The 24,556-nt window shown below is 40.1% G+C and overlaps 1 protein-coding gene across 1 annotated transcript in view; it reads left to right on the forward strand.

Annotated features, from left to right (window-relative positions):
• Positions 1–24,556, forward strand: part of KCNU1 (potassium calcium-activated channel subfamily U member 1) — a 136,393-nt gene that overhangs the window by 12,437 nt on the left and 99,400 nt on the right. The window contains exons 3-10 of the mRNA XM_043454367.1: positions 2,638–2,699; positions 3,813–3,903; positions 5,180–5,291; positions 6,450–6,525; positions 8,555–8,630; positions 12,233–12,403; positions 13,503–13,594; positions 15,966–16,076. Of these exons, the coding sequence (XP_043310302.1) occupies positions 2,638–2,699; positions 3,813–3,903; positions 5,180–5,291; positions 6,450–6,525; positions 8,555–8,630; positions 12,233–12,403; positions 13,503–13,594; positions 15,966–16,076 (791 nt within the window). The remainder of the gene's footprint in view (positions 1–2,637; positions 2,700–3,812; positions 3,904–5,179; positions 5,292–6,449; positions 6,526–8,554; positions 8,631–12,232; positions 12,404–13,502; positions 13,595–15,965; positions 16,077–24,556) is intronic.

Consider the following 24,556-nt stretch of genomic DNA (forward strand, 5'->3'; position numbering starts at 1 on the left):
ATTTTGTTGTTTGTTGCACATAATTTCTGGATCATCCTTTTTACATTTGTGGCATGACGTTGATGTTCTTCTTGAATAAAGCTAAAATTTCCTTCTTTTATTTATTTTTTTTGTTAATTTCTGTTGTTGTGGATTGCTATAAATATGTGGCCTTGCCACCGTGTTTCTGGAGGTTTGTCAGTACATGATTTACACATAAATAATCACTTATGGAATTAAGCCTTAGAGAAAAACATGTAATCATATGTAAGGAGAAGAAAAAATATTTCATGAAAACTATTAATAATGATTAATCTACTGTTATATATAGTCTATATATATTCACCCCAAACATTTTTTCCTGAGCTTCAGACTACATTTGTAACCGAATATCTCCATGAGACCCACTGAGTGATGTCTCCATCGATTCATGATTTAGATGTTAAAATAGAACTGATAGTAATAGTTGAGACCCCAAGAAAAATAGATGTCAGTAACTCCCAGTAAGCTACCCCTTCTGCCACTTACAAAGCAGTTGAAAGAAAACCATTTGAAAGTCTTAGCATCTTGACCAATCCCATGTAAATTAGGGTAAATTGGAAATTGGAGGAAGCTCTTGTTGTGGCAGGGTGGTAGGGAGGAGGGGGCATGAGGCTTTCCTCTCCTGGCAAGTGAGAGACCACTTAGAAAGATCAGATTTCATCTCTTAGAACTTTAGGGACGCAGAAGCTGATGTCTGGTTCGTTGGTGAAGGGAGATGGCAACCCTGAAGATAATCTGTTTTCCTAGTGTTTCTTGGGGCAAAGGTGGTCGAGCTGGTCCGTGGGCCAGACATGGGTCACCGGGGAGAGTCTTCTTGAACCTGCCCAAGCAGGCATCTGGATGGAGGAGTCCCAGCAGAATACAGGAGTGGGAGGTGCACAGAGAAAGGAGTTGTGAGCAGCCAGAGAGAAGATGCTTCCACAGCTCAGGAGAACCGCAGTGGGGACGCATAGCTATTAAATATTATCTAGACGGCAGCCAGTCTGCCCCCTCCCCTCACTTCTGATCTTTTCAGTTGCTCTCCTTTCTTTTCCTAGCACACATCTTCTCACATACCACCTAAGGTACGTGTTAATTACTTCATTGTCCAGACCCTAAGCTCCATAAGGGCAGGGATCTTTGTGTATATTTTTGACGGATATATCCCCATCCCCAGAATGATTCTTGGGGCATGAGAGGGACGAAACAAATAGCTGTTGAATAGGAATAGGAATTAAATTGGGATCTCTACAGAGCAATGGATCAACCCAGAAAAGTAAACACCTCCCTTGCCTGGAGAGCCCAAGGGGGAGAGCCTAGTGGTCTAACACCAGCCAAGTCCAACATTTCTGGCTATTACCTCTCCTCCCTCCCCTTTTGATTCACTCCCTGACACTGACCTACGAATCTCAAGTCTCTAGAGGCCAGAGGCAGCCTAGTCACGAGGCAAGAAGAACTAAAAAAACAAAAAAGGTTAACAGATAAAAGACACTGACCACTTTTCTAATACAGGTAGCCTGTCCAAGGGACACCTGAGTCGGAAGGGAGTGAAGCTTTAATTGTAAATAAAATTCTGAGTTTTACACTGGACTGAACATATTTTTTTTTTAATGTTTGGAAACAAGAAATAACTGGTTATGTACAGGAGACCTGAAAAATCACAGAGGCTGCAAAAGATTTCGTCCAAATGCATTGAGGGTTCTAAATGGGCAGATTTCTCATTGCATTCCACAAGTTTTTATTTTACAGACCAGATACATTGGCAAGTTCAAGCACTCGTTTTCTCTTCTCACTTTATAGCACATTCTCTCCTGTCAAGAGTCTGATCATCCTTTAAAGGGGCAGGTTTGGGACTGTTTCTTCTCCACCATCACCGGCAATTCAAATTCGGAGTCCGTATCCCATGGCCCTCATTTTCTAGCGTGTAATAAAGTACATAACACATATTAAACACTTAATAAATGTTTGGTGAGTGAGTGAGTAAATGATAGGACTTCCAGAGCTCAGAGAACCTTAGGAGCAGCCGAAAGGACCAACTGTTTATTCTGAAGTGTGTGAAGGTTAAAATTAGGGATGTTGTGGGAGGGTACAGGTTCATTTATTGACTATAGTAAAGGTCCAAATCAGTTTTTGTTTAAACTTTTTTTAATTTTTTAAAAATTTTATTCATTTACTTAATTTTTTATTGTGGTAAAATGCACATAACATAAAACATAAGATCCTGACCATACTCAGCGGTAAAGCTCAGCGGCCCTAAGTATAGTCGCATTGTTGTGCAACTCTCACCATCATCTATCTCCCCAAATTTCACCTTCCTAAACTGAAACTCTGCCCCCATCCAACACGAACTCCCCATCCCCCACGCCCACCCCTCTCCCAGCACCTACCAAGGTACTTTCTGACTCTATGAATTCAGCTTCTCCAGGCATCTCATACAGGTGGACTCAAACAGCATTTGTCTGAACCAATCCATCTTTCTTGAATGAATGAATGAATGTTTGAAAAAATGGCCATGGATATATAGGGAAGGGAAAAAGGGAAAACACAATTTTGTTGGTATGTTTATTCATCTGTGTTCATGTTAACAGAATGGATCTGTACATTTGTCTCTCTCTCTCTCTCTCTCTTTTTTTCCAGGTGATCCTTTTCTTTGTCCTAAGCATCGGGTCTCTTATAATCTATTTCATCAACTCTTCTGAGTGAGTAAATTTCCCCAGTCAGTCTTGTCTGCTTTTATCAGTAGCCTGCCAGCTAATTTGGAATTTTCTCTCAGGAATAGTGTTTAATATACTTTCACAGATACTCACGCACAGAAGCTCATAAAAAAGGATAAGTGTTTTGTTTCCCCCAGAAAGTACTAAACCCAGCTCCACACACAGACACACACACACACATGCATGTGTTTCCTCTGTATCCTGTCATTCTGCCATGCTAGGAGCTGGGGTGCTGTGCCTAAGACTGTTTTAGTTTCTGGGACTACAAGCCTCTAGCTGTTACCCCTTCTTTGCACCCTCTAGGTGGGCCGTACGTGCCTTTGGGTTCCATAGGTGTTGAAACAGATGTTCGGTAGGCATTTCAGGGTTTCTCATAGATTCCAGACAAGTTTGGATGGTCTTGAGAAAGGATAATGCTAGACCTAGACCTCATCAGGAACATAGGAGCACATTATCCTGTGTTCTTCCCTGCAGGGATCCCCCTCACCTTGCCACAGTCAGGACAGCTTCTGGGACACAACCCAACATAATCTGAACTCCATGCTGATCCTCTGGGAACTATATTGGGTTCCAGCTAAAGTAAAAGTGAGATTACAGGGCCACACAAGTCAGGCGACTTCAGAGATCTTACAGAAGCTAGTCATCTTTGCTTTGTGAATTCCTTACTGATCTATTAGGAACATTTTCTTGGAATTTGGTTCAGATCAGTTCATTTGACCTGGAGTAGCTCTCTCTCAGAAGTATCCTGAAGCCAAAACGCCCTGGCTGGATAGATGGTCTTGCAAACCATAAAAAGCCACATAACCTGTGTGCCTCTCAATCCCATTGATAAAATGGAGATGCAACCAGCACACCCCATGAAAAGAAGAGCAGGTAATTCTGTTTTTCTCAGCTCCATTCACAGTGCAGTGGTTTTGTTCATGCATACCTCCCCTCCCAAGAGAAAAGTAATTTCCTTGAGATGTGCACGTAAGAGTCTGGGCTGACCATTCATGGTAAATACATAGAAAATTGCCCACCTATTCTGTTTATTGTGTCCTCTGTAGTCACGGCTTTTAAGATGTCCATCTTTATAAACTGTCATTGTTTCTTTTCTAGCCCAGTAAGAAGCTGTTCTTCGTACCGAGACAAAACCATCCCGATTGATTTGACCTTCAATGTCTTCCTTAGTTTCTATTTTGGGTTGAGAGTAAGTACCTACACCTACTGAATGTGGGGGTAAACAGAGGGGCTCGACTGGCACGTCAAAAAGAGATCTGTGCGCTGCAAGGGGATGCCTTCCTCAGACAATCTGCCGAGGCTCTCAGGCTCTACAGCCGGAGGGTCTGGGCCCTAAATTGCCAAAAGTTATAATGAGACCCCCAAACTCTCTCCTGCACTTGAGCCTGTAAACCAGGCCAACAATTTCAGCATGAGTGGAAAGGATTCCTTTTGAAAATATCATTACCCTGTCACCCTGAATTTTTCTTATTGGCTTCCCACCTGCTATCGAGTGAGAACAACTAGTGATCACAAAATAGCAGAACCTGGGTAGCAAGCCTCTGAAAACGTCATCAGCTCCACTGATGGCTCATGTGCCATATAACTCTATAAAATAGTCTGTGCCTTTAATTTTGTTGCATTCATATATTCAGTAGTTCTCTCATTCCATAAGCAATTTTTGAGGGCCCACCCTAGATCTAGATTTTAGATTTATCCATTCCATGTTTTAGAGAGATGTGTGTATATATATATGTATACACACACACACACACACACACACACATACACTCTCTCACATATGTGTATATGTACATATATACATGCGAACATGCGTACACATATATTTGTATATGTGTATAAATATGCATGTATATATAAGGATGTATATGTATTTCTATGACCTTGATTCAAAACTTATTCAACTGCAATAGCCATCACAATCTTATTTTTATAGCGGAACTTCCCTTCTGGAAGTGCTTCCTTTCTTAATCTAAATAGGGAAATTCATAAACACAAGCCTTGGCCAGCCAAACTTGTAGACCTTTTCTGTTGAAGACCATACATAAATATACATTACCTATTGTGTGCGTGCGCTCAGTCAGTCATGTCTGACTCTTTGCGACCTCATGAATTGTAGCCCACCAGGCCCCACTGTCGGAATTTTCCAAGCAAGAATACTGGAGTGGGTTGCCATTTCCTCCTCCAGGGGATCTTCCTAACCTTGGGATTGAACTTGCATCTCTTGCCTCTTCTGCATTGACAGGCAGATTCTTTACCACTTTATCACCTATACAGTTATATAAATACATATGAGTGTGTATATATATATATACTTATATATATATATATAATATATGTATGTGATAGAATGAGGTGAGGACTTCAGTTAATGAATGAAAAGTACCTGAAGAAAGCCACTTTTGTGTTCACTGTAAAATTTTTGAGGGTAACAGAATTTAGGGTTTTGTGCTTTTATTTCACAGTTTCTGGCAGCAGATGACAAGGTCAAGTTCTGGTTGGAGATGAATTCAATTGTAGACATCTTTACCATCCCACCCACCTTTATTTCTTATTATTTGAAGAGTAACTGGCTAGGTAAGTGAATTGTGGGCATCAGAAGCAATCTAAAAAAAAAAAAAAAAAAAAACCCTCAACATTCATTCCTAAGTATTCTTTATTTTCTTTCAAAGCTTGTGTGTATTCAGTTGCTTAGTCATGTCTAACTCTTTGCGACCATATGAACTATAGCCCTCCAGGCTCCTCTGTCCATGGGGTTCTCCAGGCAAGAACACTGGAGTGGGTTGCCATGCCCTCCTCCAGGGGATCTCCCTGCCCCAGGGATCGAACCCGCATTTCTTGCATCTCCTACATTGGCAGGTGGATTCTTTACTACTGTGCCACCTGGGAAGCCCCCATTTAAAGCCTAATTGCCATTAAAGAAAATTCCTCACCATGTTGGTATGGTTTTGTAAAGTATTTTCAGAACTCATTTTTTTTAATCCCAGCCCCTAGTGATGGGCCTGATGTCGTCTGATAGCTAAGGTTTTTATTGTTTAGGGAATATCTGCTCCTGGGGGGCAAGGACCCCAGCATCCCCGCCCACCTCGGCATCTTTATACTGGGATCCCACATGACTGGGAGAGGTGAAAAGCCTCCCAGATCTAAAACCTATAAATCCTCATATCCAGACATGCAGTGACCTGTTAGAGATTTTTTTAAATTAGTTACTTTGTCTTTAAGGTAGATGTATTGACAGTACATGAGCCTGCTGTGGCCTTTGTCAGTTTTTATGTAATCATGTCATTTATTATCTACAAAAATATTCCTTACTGATGCTATTATCAAACCACATAAATGCAAACAGCATGCAAGCCCTGGGGAGCGTATCACAGAGATTCTGCAGCCAGGCGTTTAAGTGGTTTACAGATCATTTGCTCTCCATTCTAAAAAAGAGTTAAACAGAGTAAAATGTGAGTTGTGCTTATTACATGCTTTGTAGTAATGATAATTCTCAGCAGCACTTTGAGGTGGGTATCATTATAATTCCCATTTTATAGATGAGGAATCAGAGGAGCTAAGGGTGTTGCTTTAGATGACAGTAGCCATTAAGTGAATCAGGATTTGAACTAGTCCTCATGGTCTTAAACTGATGACATTGTGATATATTTGAGCATTTCTGGGAGAGAGAGAACATGAACAGTCCTAGGTGTGGGGTAATTCAGACTGCAGCTTTCTCTTTTGATTGCTTTGTAGGTTTAAGGTTCTTACGAGCATTGCGGCTGCTGGAACTCCCTCAGATCTTACAAATTCTGCGAGCCATCAGCACCAGGTAAACGCCAGCCCTGCCCCAAGCCTGCCTTACTCATTCGGATTAGGAAATTCAAATGTTAACTGAACCTTCAGTCAGCTCATTTCCCATCAGAAACTTCAGCGCAAACGTCATGGAATCCCTCACTTCCCAAGGTGGCATTCGCTTAGTTTTCTCCCAGTGCATTAACCTCACACACTGGCTGGAAGCTTGCAATCATCTTAAAGAGTTTGTTTCTTTGTTTCTTGGACCTGCCATGTGGTCCTTTATTTAGGCTTTAACTCTTCCCCCCCCCCCCCCCCCCAGTTTTTTTTCTTAAAGCAATTCAGACAAAATAGACTTTAAAATAATGACTGTTACAAGAGACAAAGATGACATAATGATCAAAGAGACACAGACTAGATAATGATCAAAGGTTCAATCGAAGACGATATGAGTTGTACACAGGTATGTATTCAACATAGGAGAACATCAATACTTAAGGCAAATGCTAGCAGCCGTAAAAGGGGAAATCAACAGTAACACAATAATATTGGGGAATTTTAACACCCCATTTATGCCAATGGACAGATCATCTAGATGGAAAGTTAATAAGAAAACACAAGCCTTGAATGATGCATTAGACCAGATAGACTTATTATTTATAGGGCATTCCATCCCAAAGCAGCAGAATACACTTTCTTCTCAAGTGCACACAGAACATTATCCAGGGTATATCACATCTTGGGTTACAAATCAAGCCTCAGTAAATTTAAGAAAATTGAAATCATATCCAGCTTCTTTTCTGACCACAATGCTATGAGATTAGAAGTCAGTTACAGGGGGAGAAAATTGTAAAAAAACACAAACACATGGAGGCTAAACAATGGTTTACTAAATAATCAGTGGATCACCAAAGAAATCAGACTCTTTAATTCTACACATTCATTGTCATGAAATACACCACAGCTGTCTAGGAATGTAAGACAGTTTCTCTAAGCCTGAGAGCTGCCCAGTAGCAGCAATGAACTCATTCCTATAGAAATAGAACCATTTAAATGTCTCCGCAAAATTAAAATTACAGTTACAGCACTGGGAAGACCCAGAGGGATCGGGTAGAGAGGGAGGTGGGAGGGGGGATCGGGATGGGGAATACATGTAAATCCATGGCTGATTCATGTCAATGTATGACAAAACCCACTACAGTATTGTAATTAGCCTCCAACTAATAAAAATAAATGAAAAAAAAAATCCAAACATTGGGTTGGCCAAAAAGTTCGTTTGGGTCTTTCTGTAACATCTTATGGAAAATTCCGAACAAACCTTTTGGCCAACCTAGCACCTTTAAGCACCAGTCCTGTTAAAGCTGTAAGCGTTTTGGTCTGACATTACATACACATCATCTCCATGACTCTGTGTTCTCACTAGAAGCATCAGCAAATAGTTCTGGCGACCTGGGTCTCACTGCTAAGAGTTGACGCTTTATGGAGAAAGGGCTGTTTTTGTGGGACAGGCAGCCTTGCCAAGAACCCCAGAGATTTCAGCTCAACTCGGAGGCTTTCCTTAGGAGACAGGAGCTTGTTTGATCTTCTTCCTCCAAGGATCCTGGTGTGAGTTTAGCGATATGGAGCTTCATTTCTATAATCCACTTCCATTTCTTCATTTAATCCATTTCTTCATTAATCCAGTTCTTCATTTCTGTGGTCCACTCAAAATTTTGTTTTGCAGGTCCACTCTCTGGCTGCCTGGGACTCTGCCTTTGGTCAATATAATATCAGGCTAGGGATCATGCCCCAGAATCTACCAAGGGTTTTGAACAAGAGTGCGTCCCGGGGCTGTGCTTCTCTAACTGTGAGGACTATATGCATAAGGAGAGGGGATCTGGGAATGTTGCAGATCAGAGATCAAGGCAGGGCCTGGGACTCTGCATTTCCAGAATGCTCCCAGGGAAGGTGTATCATTGCTCCTGGTCCAGAACCAAGCTCTGAGGAGCAGGAGTTTAGAGGATGAGGTATTTGTATTGTTCTGGAACCTGTCAGAGCCCAGCAACACTCTGTCTTTCTTCCCCTAGCGATTCAGTGAAGTTTTGCAAGCTGTTATCCATTGTCCTGAGTACCTGGCTCACGGCTTCAGGATTCATTCACCTGGTGAGCATCTCATCCAACCCCCTGATGCTGCTGGTGAGCACGAATGTCTTTTCTGTGAAGACTGGAGCAAACCTCCCGAGCTCCTGTCTCCATCATTGTAATCAGCGTGAGGTCTATCTTTTCACCTCCTTTGGGTGGGTTTTCTCCACCCCATATTTCTCACAAGCATGTATCTCCTACACTCACAATATCCCTGTGTCTTCTCCCAGCTCTCAAAACCTGCTCTTAGAGAAGGATTTAATAAGCTCATTCATCTAAGGTATAAGCAATATGTAAAATGTATCACTGTATCATCTGGTTTCCAGCAATTTGAAAAAAAATAAAGGATCAGAGAAATAAAGAGATAAAGAAATAAAGAATAAAGACAAATAATATTATATATTATAATGTATATTATAAATTATAAATCACATATTATATACTTATATATAATATAATAATATAAATAGTAATGTGTGGTTAGTCGCTCAGTCATGTCCAATTCTTTGTGACCCCATGGACTTAACTTTCCCCTATGGAACCTGCCAGGCTCCTCTGTCCATGGGATTCTCCAGGCAAGAATACTGGAGTGAGTTGTCATTTACTTCTCCAATAAATAGTAATAGTTGATATAAGTATCACTATAAAAATAAATAGATAAAGAAATACAGGGTCAGAGAGAATTTCATACTTGGAAAAGCTGGAGAGTTGTGGGGGGAGCAGTTGCTGAGTTGCAAAGGGGAGTTTGGGGACCTTCTTGGTTCTCCTGGAATCAATCTGTGTACACAGCTGCCTCCTTTGTCTACAAGAAAGATTAGTTCTTATCTCACGTAATCAGCAACATAATAAATGGATTTCAGCGATAGGAAAGAAACTCCTGGACTTTACTGCTCCAGGAAAGTTGAGGAGAGGTCATTAGAAAAAATAGGAGTTAAAGTGGGCTGCTAAAAGCTTGCAACGGCCTTTGAGAAAAGCAAAACAGAAGACAGAGCAGAAGTCTTTTCCACTTGAGCTCTTCTCTCAAAAACCCATTTCAAAATAACAGCAAAAAGGAAAAAAAAAAAAACAAAACCTAGCCATGTTCAGTTCATCAAGGAAAATGTCAAACACCAAATGTGTTTGGTGTTTCAAGAAACAAACTACTATGCACAAAATAGGTAAGCAAGAAGTATTTACTTTATAGGGCTCCCCAGGAGGCACTAGTGGTAAAGAGCCCACCTGCCAATGCAGGGGATGAAGGAGACCTGGGCTTGATCCCTGGGTTGGGGAGATCCCCTGGAGAAGGAAATGGCAACCCACTCCAGTATGCTTGCCTGAGAAATCTCATGGATGGAGGAGCCTGGTGGGCTACCGTCCATGGGGTCGCAAAGAGTTGGGCACGACTGAGCAGTTTTATTTATTTATATATATATATATATTTACGTTATAGCACAGGGAGTTATATTCAATATCTTGTAATAACCTATAATGAAAAATTATCAGAAGAAGATCACTGAATCACTGCGATGTACACCTGAAATGAACACAACCTTATAAATCAACTGTACATCAATTAAAGAAGAAAGGAAATATGAAGGCTGCCACATCCTTCCTCCTCTTGCAGGCAGGAGATGATTTTCCCTGAGAAATGTCACAGTAGTAAAGGTCGATTCCTGCGTCTGGAAGGTCAGCCCCAGGGCGTGGGTCCACCCTAGGAGAAGCAGTCACCAGTGTCCCTGTAGAGACATGTTGGCCCTCACAGAACAGGTGGCAAGAAAATGCTAAAGGAGAAACCATAGTAACAGGTGTTTGCTTTTGTTTGTTTTTGCTTTCGGTAGCCACCACCAGGCTGAATGGGGCCTGCAGGCCTATTTATTGGCCCTAACATGTTTGCATTTTGTGTTTGCTGTTTTTGTATTGGTTGTTAACCTTTTAATTTTTTTTAATTTATTCATTTTAATTGGAGGCTTATTACTTTACACTATTGTAGTGGTTTTTGCCACACACGGACATGAATCAGCCACGGGTGTACATGTGTCCCCCATCCTGAACCCCCCTCCCACCTCCCTCCCCATCCCATCCCTCAGGGTCATCCCAGTGCACCAGCCCTGAGTACCCCGTCTCATGCATCGAACCTGGACTGACGATTCGTTTCACATATGATAATATACATGTTGCTAACCTTTTTAAAAGGAAGTCACATTAAAAACCCAGATTTCTGGGTTCTTTGCAAAAACACGAGGTTCTGGCAACCTGCTCTCCGAAGGCCACCGGCAGTCCTAGTTGATTAGCTGCACCCTGTACATACCACAAAGCTTCCCAGGTGACGCTAGTGGTAAAGAACCCACCTGCCAATATAGGAGACCTAAGAGATGAGGGTTTGATCCCTGGGAAGGTCTCCTGGAGAAGGAAATGGCAACCCATTCCAGTATTCTTGCTAGGAGAATCCCATGGACAGAGGAGCCTGGGGTCTCAAAGAGTTGGGCATGACTGAAAAGACTTAGCACAAATGCCATTGCCTCAGTTACTCTTTTTGTTTAATGTAAAAAAAAATCTGATAAACTTAGTTTCCTTAAAACGTGAAAATGTGAGGAACTAAGATCCTGCATGTGTGTGGCCAAAAAAAAAAAAAAAAAAAAATGTGAAGACTAATGGGGAAAATCAGAGGAAATATTTATCAGAGTTTCTTTTTTTTAATTGAAGTATAGTTTCCATACAATATTATATAATTTACAGGTGTACAATATAGCGATTCACAATTTTTAAAGATTATGCACCATTTACAGTTGTATCCAACTCCTTGCGACCCCAGGCTCCTCTGTCCATAGGATTCTCCAGGCAAGAATACTGGAGTGGGTTGCCATTTTCTTCTCCTGAAGATCTTCCCAGGGATCGAACCCAGGTCTCTTATGTCGCCTGCATTGGCAAGTGAGTTCTCTACTGCTAGTGCTGTCTGGGAAGCCTTCAATATAGCAATTCACAATTTTTAAAAATTATGCTCCATTTAGAGTTACTGTAAAACATTGACTACATCCCCCATTTTATGCAGTGTATCCTTGCAGCTTATTTCAGAGTTACTTTTTAATCACTGAAAATATTTTTCCAGAGAGAGAGGAAAAATAATCTGGGAAGTTTGTTTGCTCTTCCTTATGCACCAGCATCCATATGCGTAAGCTCCCTGAAATGAAGTGCCCATGTCACTGTGTGTTTCCTCACGATGATCCTGATCTGTTGGAAAATGAGATGGAATAGTAAGTGCTCAGACTGACAGCCTCTGAGTCCCATGGCTCCACGGCTGGATGATGTACCCACAGGAAAGGAAAAGAGAGGTTGTCAGCCGTTTTCTCCAGAGAGCATCCCATCGTAGGCTCAAGTTACACACCCCCTCAGATCTGAGCAATGATCACAAGGAAGGGAAACATGACTTCCCAATCATTACCCACAATCTGCAAAACTTTGGATGGGACCCATGACTTCACAATCACTACCCACGATCTGCACACCCTCCACAGCAACCTGGGAATCGTGTACTATTTCATTTGGATTGAATTAAGTGAAACAAATCCAGTGTTTTGCTTTTTCTTTATAAACTTTCCCTTGGAGTCCATTTACAGACCTTGCCTGAGTCTTCGCTCTTTGGACAGGTGGAAAACTCCGGTGATCCTTGGCTCAAAGGGAGAAATTCACAGAACATTTCCTACTTTGAGTCCATTTACCTGGTCATGGCAACAATGTCGACTGTCGGTTTTGGAGATGTGGTACCCAGGACATCCCTAGGACGGATTTTCATCATAGTGTTCACCCTCGGGAGTTTGGTGAAGAATATTTCCTATATCTTTTGAATATCATTACATCAACCCAAAACATTTGGTTAATGGGGAGAAACAAAGTGATGTAGGTTTAAGAGCAAGTATTGCATTGTTCAGAGCAGGTGTCAAATGAAAATGCAGAGATAAGTGAATCCCATGTGTTTCAGACTGCATCCTCTGGAGCCCATGACACAATTGCTTCATTGCCGGGGGTGAAGGAAGTAGACAAAGGAAAGCAGACCTTCCTAATTAGCCTCTACACTGATCTGGGCAACCTCATCTTCCTTCATCTTTTGCCCATCAGATTAAAGTCTTTCTTCCAAGGAGGAAGGGGACTTGAGGTTTGATCTGCTGGATGTAATGTTCTTTCCAGCTCAGATGAGTAAGCTCTCTCCATGCCAACATTTTACTACAGATAAGGGAATATCTGTGCTTGATTCAGGAGTGTGTCCAGGACAAAGGAAGCCTCCTTTTTCAGTGATTTTAATTTCAATTCTTTAAAGACCATCCCAGAGTTCTCCATTCTACCTTTCTTTTTTTAACTTTTTATTTTGTATTGGAGTATAACTGATCAACAATGTTGTGATGGTTTTAGGTGGACCACAAAGGGACTCAGCCATACACATACATGTACCTTCTCCCCTAAACTCCCCTCCCATCCAGTCTACTTTTCTGACATCTTGCTGTCCATATAACTGTTACAGCCCCTCATTTCTATCATTTCCCCTTAGTGGGGTTCCACTCTGTCCCATGTGTTTTTTTTCCCCCAAAGCCCCAAATAGGATCAAATGGAAGAGTCAGAAGGGCTGTTAGAAGTGATAGCAGGACCAGACGGATGGGGAGGTTGTCTTACTGCTTGTCTTTGCTTTCATCTTTTTGAAGGTTGAAGTGCATTCTGTTAAATTTTAGCCAAATCCAAAGCCTGAAGTAAAGGAAGAAATTGCTTTTAAATTTTAAACTGTGCTTTTAAAAGCACGGTTCATAGCCATGTCTTTGTTATAAGAAAGAACATTTTATGGACCTTCTTTCTCCTTTGCCATCTTGGAATTTTGGAGTATCCTTGGACATAGTGAGACCTAAGGTTTTATTTGCTGATCATTTTTAGGTACTGTTCGCCAACTACATCCCCGAAATGGTGGAACTTTTTGCCAACCAGAAGAAATACACCAGTCCCTATCGAGTGGTCAAAGGGAAGAAGTAAGTAGCTTTAGGGTATAATTTCTGCAGTTTGAGATACTCTGCTGGTCGCTGTCTCTTTCTGAACACTATTGCCTGGCCTAGGTGGATATATGGGCAAGGTCTTCACTCACTCAAAGAGGGCTGTGCTAGAGTAGATACCATGAGAAGATGATATTTGCTACTTGATTCATATATCTAGAGACACATAAGAAAATTAAATAAGTTAAAGTTATTACAGATATATTGTCATTCAGTGTCAAATGTTGATTGTGCCAGTGTTTGCACATTCCTTATCATGACTGTTCTCTTAGATCCATTACTAATGGTTTTATTCATTCTAATCATGTGGTTGACTCATGACTAACTTTACATAGTGGATCAAGTTAAAGTCATGGTTTGAATTGAAAACAATTAATTCAAGTCAGTTTTCTCAGCCCAGACTCCCCTTAAGCTTGTGGGGCTCATGACAGAAAGAGGTTTGCTCGAGTGAGGAGGAATTTCTTTCCTCCAGTCCTTCACAGATCACCTGTTCTGTCCATACCACAGCCATTTATTCCCAGGAGCAAAGTGGAGTCAGAGTTACTTTTACACGATTGCTCTGTGGATGCATGTTACCTCCATTGCCATCATGGTTTTTCATACCTAAGAGGAAGGTCAAACCAGTCAGTCCTAAAGGAAATCAATCCTGAATATTCATTGAAAGGACTGATGCTGAAGCTGAAACTCCAATACTTTGGCCATCTGATGCGAAGTGCTGACTCATTGGAAAAGACCCTGATGCTGGGAAAGATTGAAGGCAGGAGAAGGGGACGACAGAGGATAAGATAATTGGATAGCATCACTGACTGTACGGACATGAGTTTGAGCAAACTCTGGGAGACAGTGAAGGACAGGAAAGCCTAACATGCTGGAGTCCATGAGGTCATGGAGAGTCGGACATGACTTAGTGACTGAACAAGAAGAAGATAATGAATTGGAGATCTTAAATTTGGAACAATTCTTACCTGCTGTTGCGGAAAGAGGCACAGTGGGGATGAGCTCCTATGAAATGATGTCTTAACACAGTTGGATAAAAACCAAGATTGACTCAGGAGTAGGAAGAGAAAATAAAAAACCAAGATGAACTGACAACAATGAAATGACCTAGATAAGCCAAAAATCTGACCTGGCCCATCTGAAGAAAGGGATAAAACATACCAAGTCAGTCAGTGAGGTCTGAAAAATTTAAGTTTGAGGCTAAAATTAGACTTTCAGCTTTCTTACAGAACTAATGGGGGTGGAGTGGAATAGCTTCCTTATGTATACTAAGCCTAAGGAAACTGACAGCTCTTTTTCACCATAAAGGTTACATGCATAGATCTGTGGGCCTCTCTGAGATGTCTCTCCACTGGACTCACTTTTTTTGTAACTACTGGGTAATTTTAGATACAGAAGATAAACCAAAATAACCTGGATTCTGGTGCTGCTCAACCATAGTATGTGACTGGGAAAATTAGTCAGTCTTTCCAATGATTAGTTGTTTGTCAGTGAAAAAAGACTACACCAGCTAATCAGGAGTCAAGTGAAAATCAAGTGTAATGAACACACGTGCCAGTCCATCACAGGCTGTAAATAAGCAAGAAAAATCTAGCGGTTGCAACAGTTGTCCTCATATGCCTAAAACGTTAGGTGCTATTGAAAGTGTAGAATCATTCCCTACAGAATCTGAGGCTGTTTTTCTATATTAGAGATGCAGTCCTTGGTGTCTTTAAATTTAAAATCTGGGTGGAACAAATACCAGCTTTATTTGATTTAAGCTAAGTTCAGTTCAGTTCAGTCGCTCAGTTGTGTCCGACTCTCTGCGACCCCATGGACCGCAGCACACCAGGCCTCCCTGTCTATCACCAACTCCCGGAGTTTACTCAAACTCATGTCGATTGAGTTGGTGATGCCATCCAACCATCTCATCCTCTGTCATCCCCTTTTCCTCCTGCCTTCAATCTTTCCGAGCATCAGGGTCTTTTCCAATGAGTCAGTTCTTCGCATCAGGTGGCCAGAGTACTGGAGTTTCAGCTTCAGCATCAGTCCTTCCAATGAATATTCAGGACTGATTTCCTTTAGGATGGACTGGTTAGCTCTCCTTGCAGTCTAAGGGACTCTCAAGAGTCTTCTCCAACACCACAGTTCAAAAGCATCATTTCTTCAGTGCTCAGCTTTCTCTATAGACCAACTCTCACATCCATACGTGACCACGGGAAAAACCATAACCTTGACTAGATGGACCTTTGTCGACAAAGGAATGTCTCTGCTTTTTAATATGCTGTCTAAGCTAGGAGTCCATCTCTAAATCTAGACTGGAAGATACTTCTGTTCCTGGGATGACCCACCCCACCTTGTTCTTACTTTCTAGGTTCATTGTGGTGTGTGGGAACATCACTGTGGACAGTGTGACGGCTTTCCTGAGAAACTTTCTCCGCCACAAATCAGGGGAGATCAATATTGAGATTGTTTTCCTGGGAGAGTAAGTATGTCTGTATGGCCTATGAGCAGGGGCTACTTAAAATATGTGTGAATATTTGTAATGGAAGAAAATTGCCCTTACAGCATTGATCTTTAAAAGTAGGAAGTCATTAATCAGCAAAAAGTAAGGAAAAAGCAGTTCATGACCAGAGTTAACCTATGAAAATATTATTCTGGGCTATATCTTGCCAGATTTTTTTCTGTACAGGTGCTAATCTTATTTAAGTGATTGAAAAAGACTGATGCTGTGAAAAGCTGAAGGCAAGAGGAGAAAAGAGCACCAGAGGATGAGGTGGTTAGATAGCATCACCAACTCAATGGACATGAATTTGAGCCAACTCTGGGAGAGAGTAGGGGACAGAGGAGTCTGGAGTGCTGCAGTCCATGGGGTCACACAGAGTCAGAAGCAACTTAGCGACTAAATAACAACAACAATAACACGTATTATTATGTATAACCTTAATTTTGTGTGCTAGTTTGGTGCAATTCATGATTATTATTCTGTCAATTCTCAGAATTGCAAAGGCAGAGTTCAGCTAGATGCAGAAAGCATTGTTTGATGATGATGAATTTGTTTTATGTGGTTTATCTTTTTAGGACCAGAGTCCAAGTCAGATATTTTGTGAAACAGTGGGAAGTGCCTCTTTAACACAAAAAGAGTTTTAAGTAGGCAAAATGGTTTCTAATTGTTCTGTATTTAAAATTTTGGTTCCTAATGAGGTTGAGCAACTTTTGTGTTTTGATGGTTTGCTGATTTTTTGGAATTCTCTTCATTTATTTTATTTTCTTTTATATAAGGAGGGTTGTCTCTTACTTTACTGACTTTTAAGCACTTAGTATACTTTTATATTAGCTTCTTTGTGTCATATGTTGTAAATTTCCCTCCCCTTTTGTCTTTTAATTTTTGTGTGTGCTTGTATCTTAATGAAGAAGCATTCAATTTACAGAGGCTCCAATCTATCAACTATTTCCCTTTTGACTTCTTGCCTTTCTGATGTTCTTAAATCTATCTGTTCTAAAATTACTAACTATTTCTTAACATTTTTAGGTTTTTATATTGAAATATTTTGTATTTAAGCTCTCTGGAATTGACTTTGTGTAATGTGTAGGGAGGGCTTCACAGGTGGCTCAGTGATTAAAAAAAAAAAAATCCACCTGCCACTGCAGGAGATGCAAGAGACATGATTCAATCCCTGGGTTGGAAAGACCCCCATGGAGAAGGAAATGGCAACCTGCTCCAGTATTCTTGCATGGTAAATCCCAGAGACAGAAGAATCTGGTCTGCTATGGTCCAAGGGGTTGCAAAGAGTCGGACACATCTGAGCATGCACAACACGCGAATATGTAGGGAACTAACTTCTTTATTTTTCTAAATTGTCAATCCATTATCCACTAAAGTCAGCCAGATATGAAATGACAGTTTGGTCTTATCCACGATTGCATGTGGGGTCACCTCAGCCTTCTTCATGCCTTTCGTAGTTGAACACCGTACTCTTTACATTATGACACCTTCAACCAACCGTTACCTTGGGCTCTTGGGTATGAGATGACCAGTAAGCCTTCTGAGTTCCTTTATGGTGCTGTGGATAGAAAGCCAAGAGCCTGATTCAGGATCATTGTCATGCCTGTCTTTTCAGTAATTTTGCATTACTAGGACCCTTGTTTAAAACATAGTAAACAAACAAAAGACCCGGAGTGTTAAAACCAGTGATAAAAGGCTAATAATTGTAATCCAGTTGAGACAGAGAGAAAATCATTAAGTGTGTGGAAAGTTACATCTTTTACCCGTTGCTGTATTTTCATAGAACAATGCAGGTTATTGTAGGTACTTGTCAAGATAATGATTGAAGTGTCTTAAATGTTGGGAGTGGCTTGTCCAGACTTTTGTCAATTACATCTATATTCTGAAGACTCCCCTTCATAGCTCAGTTGGTAAAGAATCCACCTGCAATGCAGGAGACCCTGGTTCAATTCCTGGGTTGGGAAGATCCACTGGAGAAGGGATAGGCTACCCTCTCCAGTATTCTTGGGCTTCCGTTATGGTTCAACTGGCAAAGAATCTGCCTGCAATGCGCAAGACCTGGGTTCAGTCCCTGGGTTGGGAAGATCCCCTGGAGGAGGGAAAGGCTACCCACTCCAGATTCTCGCCCGGAGAATTCCATGGACTGTATAGTTTACAGGGTCGCAAAGAGTTGGACATGACTGAGCGACTTTCACTTCACTTTCTGAAGACTACTCTAAAATTGATATCCCCACTGGACATTCTTTGTGGCTTCATAGTCAGGCAACTAGTAGCTTCCTGGATATTTTCCCCCAAGTGTTTCAAAGACCCCTCAGACTCAGCATTTTCAAAAGTAAATTCATGATCTCAAGTCCAGCTTTTCCATCTCACAAGGCAAATTAAAAATAAAACAAGAAAGAAAGTAAACAGCATTTCTTATCTCAGCAAGTGGCATCTCATCAATGCCAATCCTTAAAACAGAAAACTAAGCGTAGTCTTGGGCATGCCTTTCTTCCTCAGACCCTGCGTATGTGTCCTCATTCTGTTTCTATCATTTCGTCTGCCCTGAAGGTGAAAGTGCTAGCTGCTCAGTCATGTCCGACTGTTTGACCCCATGGGCTATATATAGCCCACCAGGTTCCTCTATCACAACCCTGTTCAGAGTTCCTCTCTTGTCTCCCCTGAACTTCTGTAAAGGCTACTTTATTGATCTGTTCTTTTTGCTCAGAATCTCTCCTACTGGAATTGAATGATTTATTTTCATCCCCCAGCACTCAGAGCCCTTCTCCGGCCAAACTGAGTTAGCCTGTTGGAACCCTCCTATCTCATCACTCCATTTGTTTGCTTTAAAGTGATGATCGCAGTCTGTGATTCTGGTGGACTTTCCTTTGGTGCCAAAGTTCACATTGCCTTTCCTTCTTTTACCGTCCGTTCATGCTGCTTCTCTTAGTGAATCTGGGCTGGCCTCTGGCTTTACTTGATAAAGAGAAGGTAGCAGAGGGAAAATGGTGGTAGATTTTTTTTTTTAAGGTAACTATCAGAAATATCTCCCAGCTGTTTACACACATTCTCTTTCTCCCATCAAGAATGGAGTCTTCTATTCTCCTTTCTCTTGATCTGAGCTGGCCTTTCAACTCATTTTAATGAAATATATGCAATATATGTACATATAAATGTATATATGTGTATATAAATGTATATATGTATATAATGTGTATATTGATGTATATATACATATATATTATATACATAAAAATAATATGTAATATATGTACATATAATATATAAAATATATGTACATATATTTTAGTGAAATATATGTAAATGACCAAGCCAGTTAAAGAACCAACCCATAAGAAGCCTGGGAGCTTCTGCATTCAGTATTTTGGAGCTCTGGAACACTAAGTAAGAACTCCTCTGAGGGGAATGAAGCCCATCCAGCTGCCAGCTCCTCGAAAAGTCCAGCTGAGGAAATAGACGTGTGTGTGTGTGTGTGTGTGTGTGTGTGTGTGTGTGTATTAGTTGCTCAGTCATGTCCAACTCTTTGTGACCAACTCTTTGTGATTCTCTGGGCAAGAATCCTGGAGTGGGTTGCCATTCCCTTCTCCAGGGGATCTTCCTGACCCAGGATCAAACCCAGGTCTTCTGCATTACAGGCAGATTCTGTATCATCTGAGCCGCAAATTTCAGCTCTAATGGACATGAAAGTGGTACTTTTTCAGAGATTCTTCCCACTAGGGTTCTCAGTTAAATGCAGTCACGTACGTGACTGCAATGAAACCACATGGAACAGAAGACTTACCCAGTTGAGCTCAGTCGAACATAAATATTGATTTGTTATTCTTTGTATTAAATGCATACATCCTATGCGCTTTGTATATGTGCAATCTTTCAGAATTAAATGAAGAAGTAAAAACTTCTTAGAACCAAAAAAAGATAACAGTTGTCAGATTGGAAAGGTACAGTAATGCTGATCAGGATAAATGAAAATCATGTACACACAGGCACATTGTCATCACATATAAAATCATGTACACATAGGCACATTATCATTACATGTAAGAGACACCTAATTCAACACTCATTGGGGGGTGGAGCAGATCCATGTAGTAATCGAGAAGATAGTACTGCTCCAGAAAGCAGCATATGAACATACACATCAGTAGCAAAATGTTGTTCACTTGTTAAGTTGTGTTTGACTCTTTGCATCCCATGAACTGCAGCACACCAGGCTTCCTGTTCTTTACTATCTCTCTGAGTTTGCTCAGACTCATGGCCACTGCGTTGGTGATGCTGTCTAACCATCTCATCCTCTGCTGCGCCTTTTTCCTCTCCCCTTCAATCTTCATCAAGGCCTTTTCCAATGAGTCAGCTCTTCGCACCAGGTGGCCAATGTATTGGAACTTCAATGCTTACTACCAAATATTTAACCCCTTACAATTTTTTCCAGTCTTACTGCTCAGAGATAACTAAACTCTTTCAGATTTAATATTTCTTTTACGTTTAAATTTATGTTTATCACTCTTTGGACTCCTCAGTTGTACACAGTATTTACTCGTCACTTGATATTTTTCAGATGAACATTATTCAGCCCTCTGCTCCACTTTGCCTCCTTCAGTTGTTCCAATAGAGTTATCTTCTAATTTGTAATTACAGCTGCAATGAATATTTATATCATTATGGCTAATAAATGTTGGTTTTATGAAGACAGTACATTTCCTCAAATTTTTTTTCAGTACATAATGATCACCTCATTTTCATATGTGTATCATTAAATATTTTCCAATATCTATATCACGTGTGTAGCAATAAAAATTTTTTAATTTCTTCAATATTAAATAATCTCATAAGAGTAAAAGTTAAGTGAAAAACTTCCAAGAGTTGCCCATGAGTCATTGGAGCATAGATAATAATTAAGTACCATGTTTAAAACTCTTTATCCTAAATTATAACTCAGAAAATTACACAGAATTACAGTGTACATTAAAATGAATTTTTGTAAAGCAAACATCCATGTAACCATCACCAAAATCAAGATATATTCTATTGCCAGCCTTCCAGCAAAACCTTCCCCAACTGTGGCCCCATCTTTAGCTCCTAGAGGTAATTATGATTTTGACTTGATACCTTACATTTATTAATCCCTATCTCCTGACATTTTTCCTGTTTTTAAACTCACATAAATGGGATACAGATTGATTTACCTCAATACTGCGTTTGTGAGATCCATCCTTGTTGCAGCCGGAGATAGTGGTACCTATTCATTTTCATTGCTGTGCGGCAAAGCATTCCATTATACGAATACACCACAATTTTTCTTAATCCATTCTACTGTTGGTTGACATTTCTCCTCAATTTCAGCTATTATGAAGAATGTTGCTTTGAAAGTTCTTGTATATGTGTCCTGGTCCCCAGGAGTAAAATTGCAGGGTACTAAATCTTCCTCTAATAGAACTGTCAGTCGTCCAGAATGTTTTTTCTGTCATCCAAAATGTTTATTCTGGTCTGCGCTTCCACCAGCAGCCCTGAGAGTGTCTGTTGCCCTGTACCCTTACTACCAGTTAAAATGTAACTTCCCACCCTACCTGACACTTGGATACATCAGTCTTTTTCATTTGAGCCATTCATTCTTCAGAATAGCATTTTGTAAAACAGTGTCTCATACTGTGGTTTTTTCATCTCATTTTTCTGGTTGGTAATTAGGTCAAGAATATATTCAAATGCATAAGCCATTTGGATTCCGTCTTATGAAATGACTGTTATCCTGCCCTTAAAAAAAAAAGTTGGAGTGTAGTTGACTTATAGCATTGTATTAGTTTCTGGTATACAGCAAGGTGATTCATATATGCATATTTTTATATATTCACACATATTCTACATATATATACATATTCTTCTTCGTATTGGTTTCCATTATGCTTTCTTCCCCATTTTTATCCTGAATTAAGTACAGATCTGCCAGTAACAAATTCTTTCATTTAAATGTAAAGACATCTTGATTTTGTTCTCATTCTTGAAAGATGATTTTATGAATATAGGGTTCTAAGCTGCTACCTTTCGTCCTGAAGAACCATGAAGTATTATTCTGTTGATTTCCTGGTTTTGTTATTGCTGTTAAGAAGTCTGTTCAATGATTTTCTTTAATGAATTATCTTCTTAAAAGATCACAGTGAAAGTGAAAGTCACTCAGTCGTGACTGACTCTTTGCAACCCCATGGACTGTAGCCTGTCAGGCTCCTCTGTCTGTGGAATTCTCCAGGCAAGAATACTGGAGTGGGTAGCCTTTCCTTATCCAGGGGATCTTCCCAACCCAGGGATCAAACTCAGGTCTCCCACATCACAGGCGCATTCTTTATGATCTGAGCTACCAGCGAAGCCCAAGAATATTGGAGTGGGTAGCCTATCCCTTCTCCAGGGGATCTTCCTGACCCAGGGATCAAACCGGGGTCTCCTGCATTGCAGGCAGATTCATAAAAGATTATATGTAGTAGTTAATATGAAAGCATGTTATACTTTGACTATGATGTGTGTAGATTTGAATTTCTGATCATTTATTGTGCTTGGACATGAGTTTTGAGTAAACTCCAGGAGTTGGTGATGGACTGGGAAGCCTGGCGTGCTGCAGTCCATGGGGTTGCAAAGAGTCAGACACGACTGAGCGACTGAGCTGAACTGATTGTGCTTGGTATTCATGAATCTTTCTGAGTCTCTGGATCAGTGTTTTCCACCATTTTTGGCAGATTCTCAATTACTTTTTCAAATATTGCCCTTGTCACCATGTTCTTCATCCTCCTTTCCTGGGGATTCAATTATAAGTGTATTAGTCCTTTTTCTTTACTGTACCAAATATATTTCTTATCTTCTTTTTTATATTTCCCTTCTTTTTTGTATCTTGGTATTACATTCTGGATAATTTATTCTGACCTACCTTCCAGTTTACTACTTCTCTCTTTGTCTGTGTTTAATCTGTTTACAAACTCACTCATTGAGCTTTTCGTTTCAGTTATTGTATTTTTTAGTTTTCTAGAGCTTATATTTTGTTCTGTTTCAGATATTCTGTTTTTAGATTCTTGTGTTCCCAGGCTTATCATTTGTTTCAATAAAATAAATATAATTATGTTGTAATTTGTGACTAGTAATTCGGTGCCTGGAGTCTTTTTTTTTTTCCAGCTGACCCTTAGCATGGTGATAGCATGTTTCACATGTTTATTTTATTTATTTATTCTTTTTCAATCTTATAGGAATTTTTTAAATTAATTTTATTGGAGTATAGTTGCTTTACAATGTTGTGTTAGTTTCCACTTTACAGCAAAATGAATCAGCTGTATATGTGTACATATCCCCTTCGTTTTGGACTTCCTTCTGGTTCAGATCACCACAGTGCATTTAGCAATGTTCCCTGTGCTATATACTATGTTCTCATTAGTTACCTATTTTATACATAGTATCAAAAGTGTGCATTTGTCAATAAGTCTTTGATTTTTATTGTCTGTTATTTGTACTTGATGTTCCTCATAGTATCTTCTTTCCTTTGTGTGCTTTCTTATCATAGATTATGTGCTGACTCTTATATTAAAAAAAAACTATATGTAGATAACTTGTGGCCTAGAAAAATGCTACATTCTTACAGAGAGGATATTTCTTTACTTCTTCCAAGTACAGTGGGGCACTTCTGCCTCAAGACCATATAAATCCATAATTCAAGGCTTGAGGTTCTTTGTATTATGTAGGTGAGAAACTAAGAATGGAAGTCAATCTGAAAACTAGTTTTATTCAGTTTTATACTCCGTGTCTCCATACTTCAGTCATGCCAGGTTAAAATTTGGAGGAGTTATCAAACTCTTCATTTTGTGTATCAGCAGAGCTGGGCTGTTTTTGGACACTTTGCCCTGTGATACCACCAGCTGACCTTTAGCATAGTGATAGCATGTTTCACATGTTTATTTTATTTATTTATTATTTTTCAGTCTTATAGAAGTTTTTAAATTAATTTTATTGGTGTATAGTTGCTTTAGAATATTGTGTTAGTTTCTACTTTACAGCAAAATGAGTCAGCTATATATGTTAGCTCATTTTGGTCAGTGCTTCTTCTGAATTACCCAATGCTTTCAGGGGGAAAAAAAAGAAAAACAAAACCAGACTTAACCTCCAAGACCTTGATTTGTTCTCAGTTTTGGCCTGGTAATTATTCATAGTCTGGTTTTATCTCTTATGACTTATTAGGAGATATTTTCATATTTCATCTAGTATTTTTATATATCCTTAGTAGAAGACTGGCTGAAGTTACCCAATTTACTGTTCCTGGAAACAGAAGTCCCAGCTCTAGTGATGTTTAATTTATGGGGATATGCAAAGCTCTCTCTTGTCCACATATGTTTTAAGGGAACAAAGGAAGTTTTAGTCAAGAGGATTGATAATTCTCTTTTACTCAGAAAATTTCTAAATATTCCAGTTGGTAGTGGGCCAGATAATAAAAGTGT

This window comes from Cervus canadensis, chromosome 31 (genome assembly GCF_019320065.1).
Source record: "Cervus canadensis isolate Bull #8, Minnesota chromosome 31, ASM1932006v1, whole genome shotgun sequence".
Lineage (NCBI taxonomy): Eukaryota > Metazoa > Chordata > Mammalia > Artiodactyla > Cervidae > Cervus > Cervus canadensis.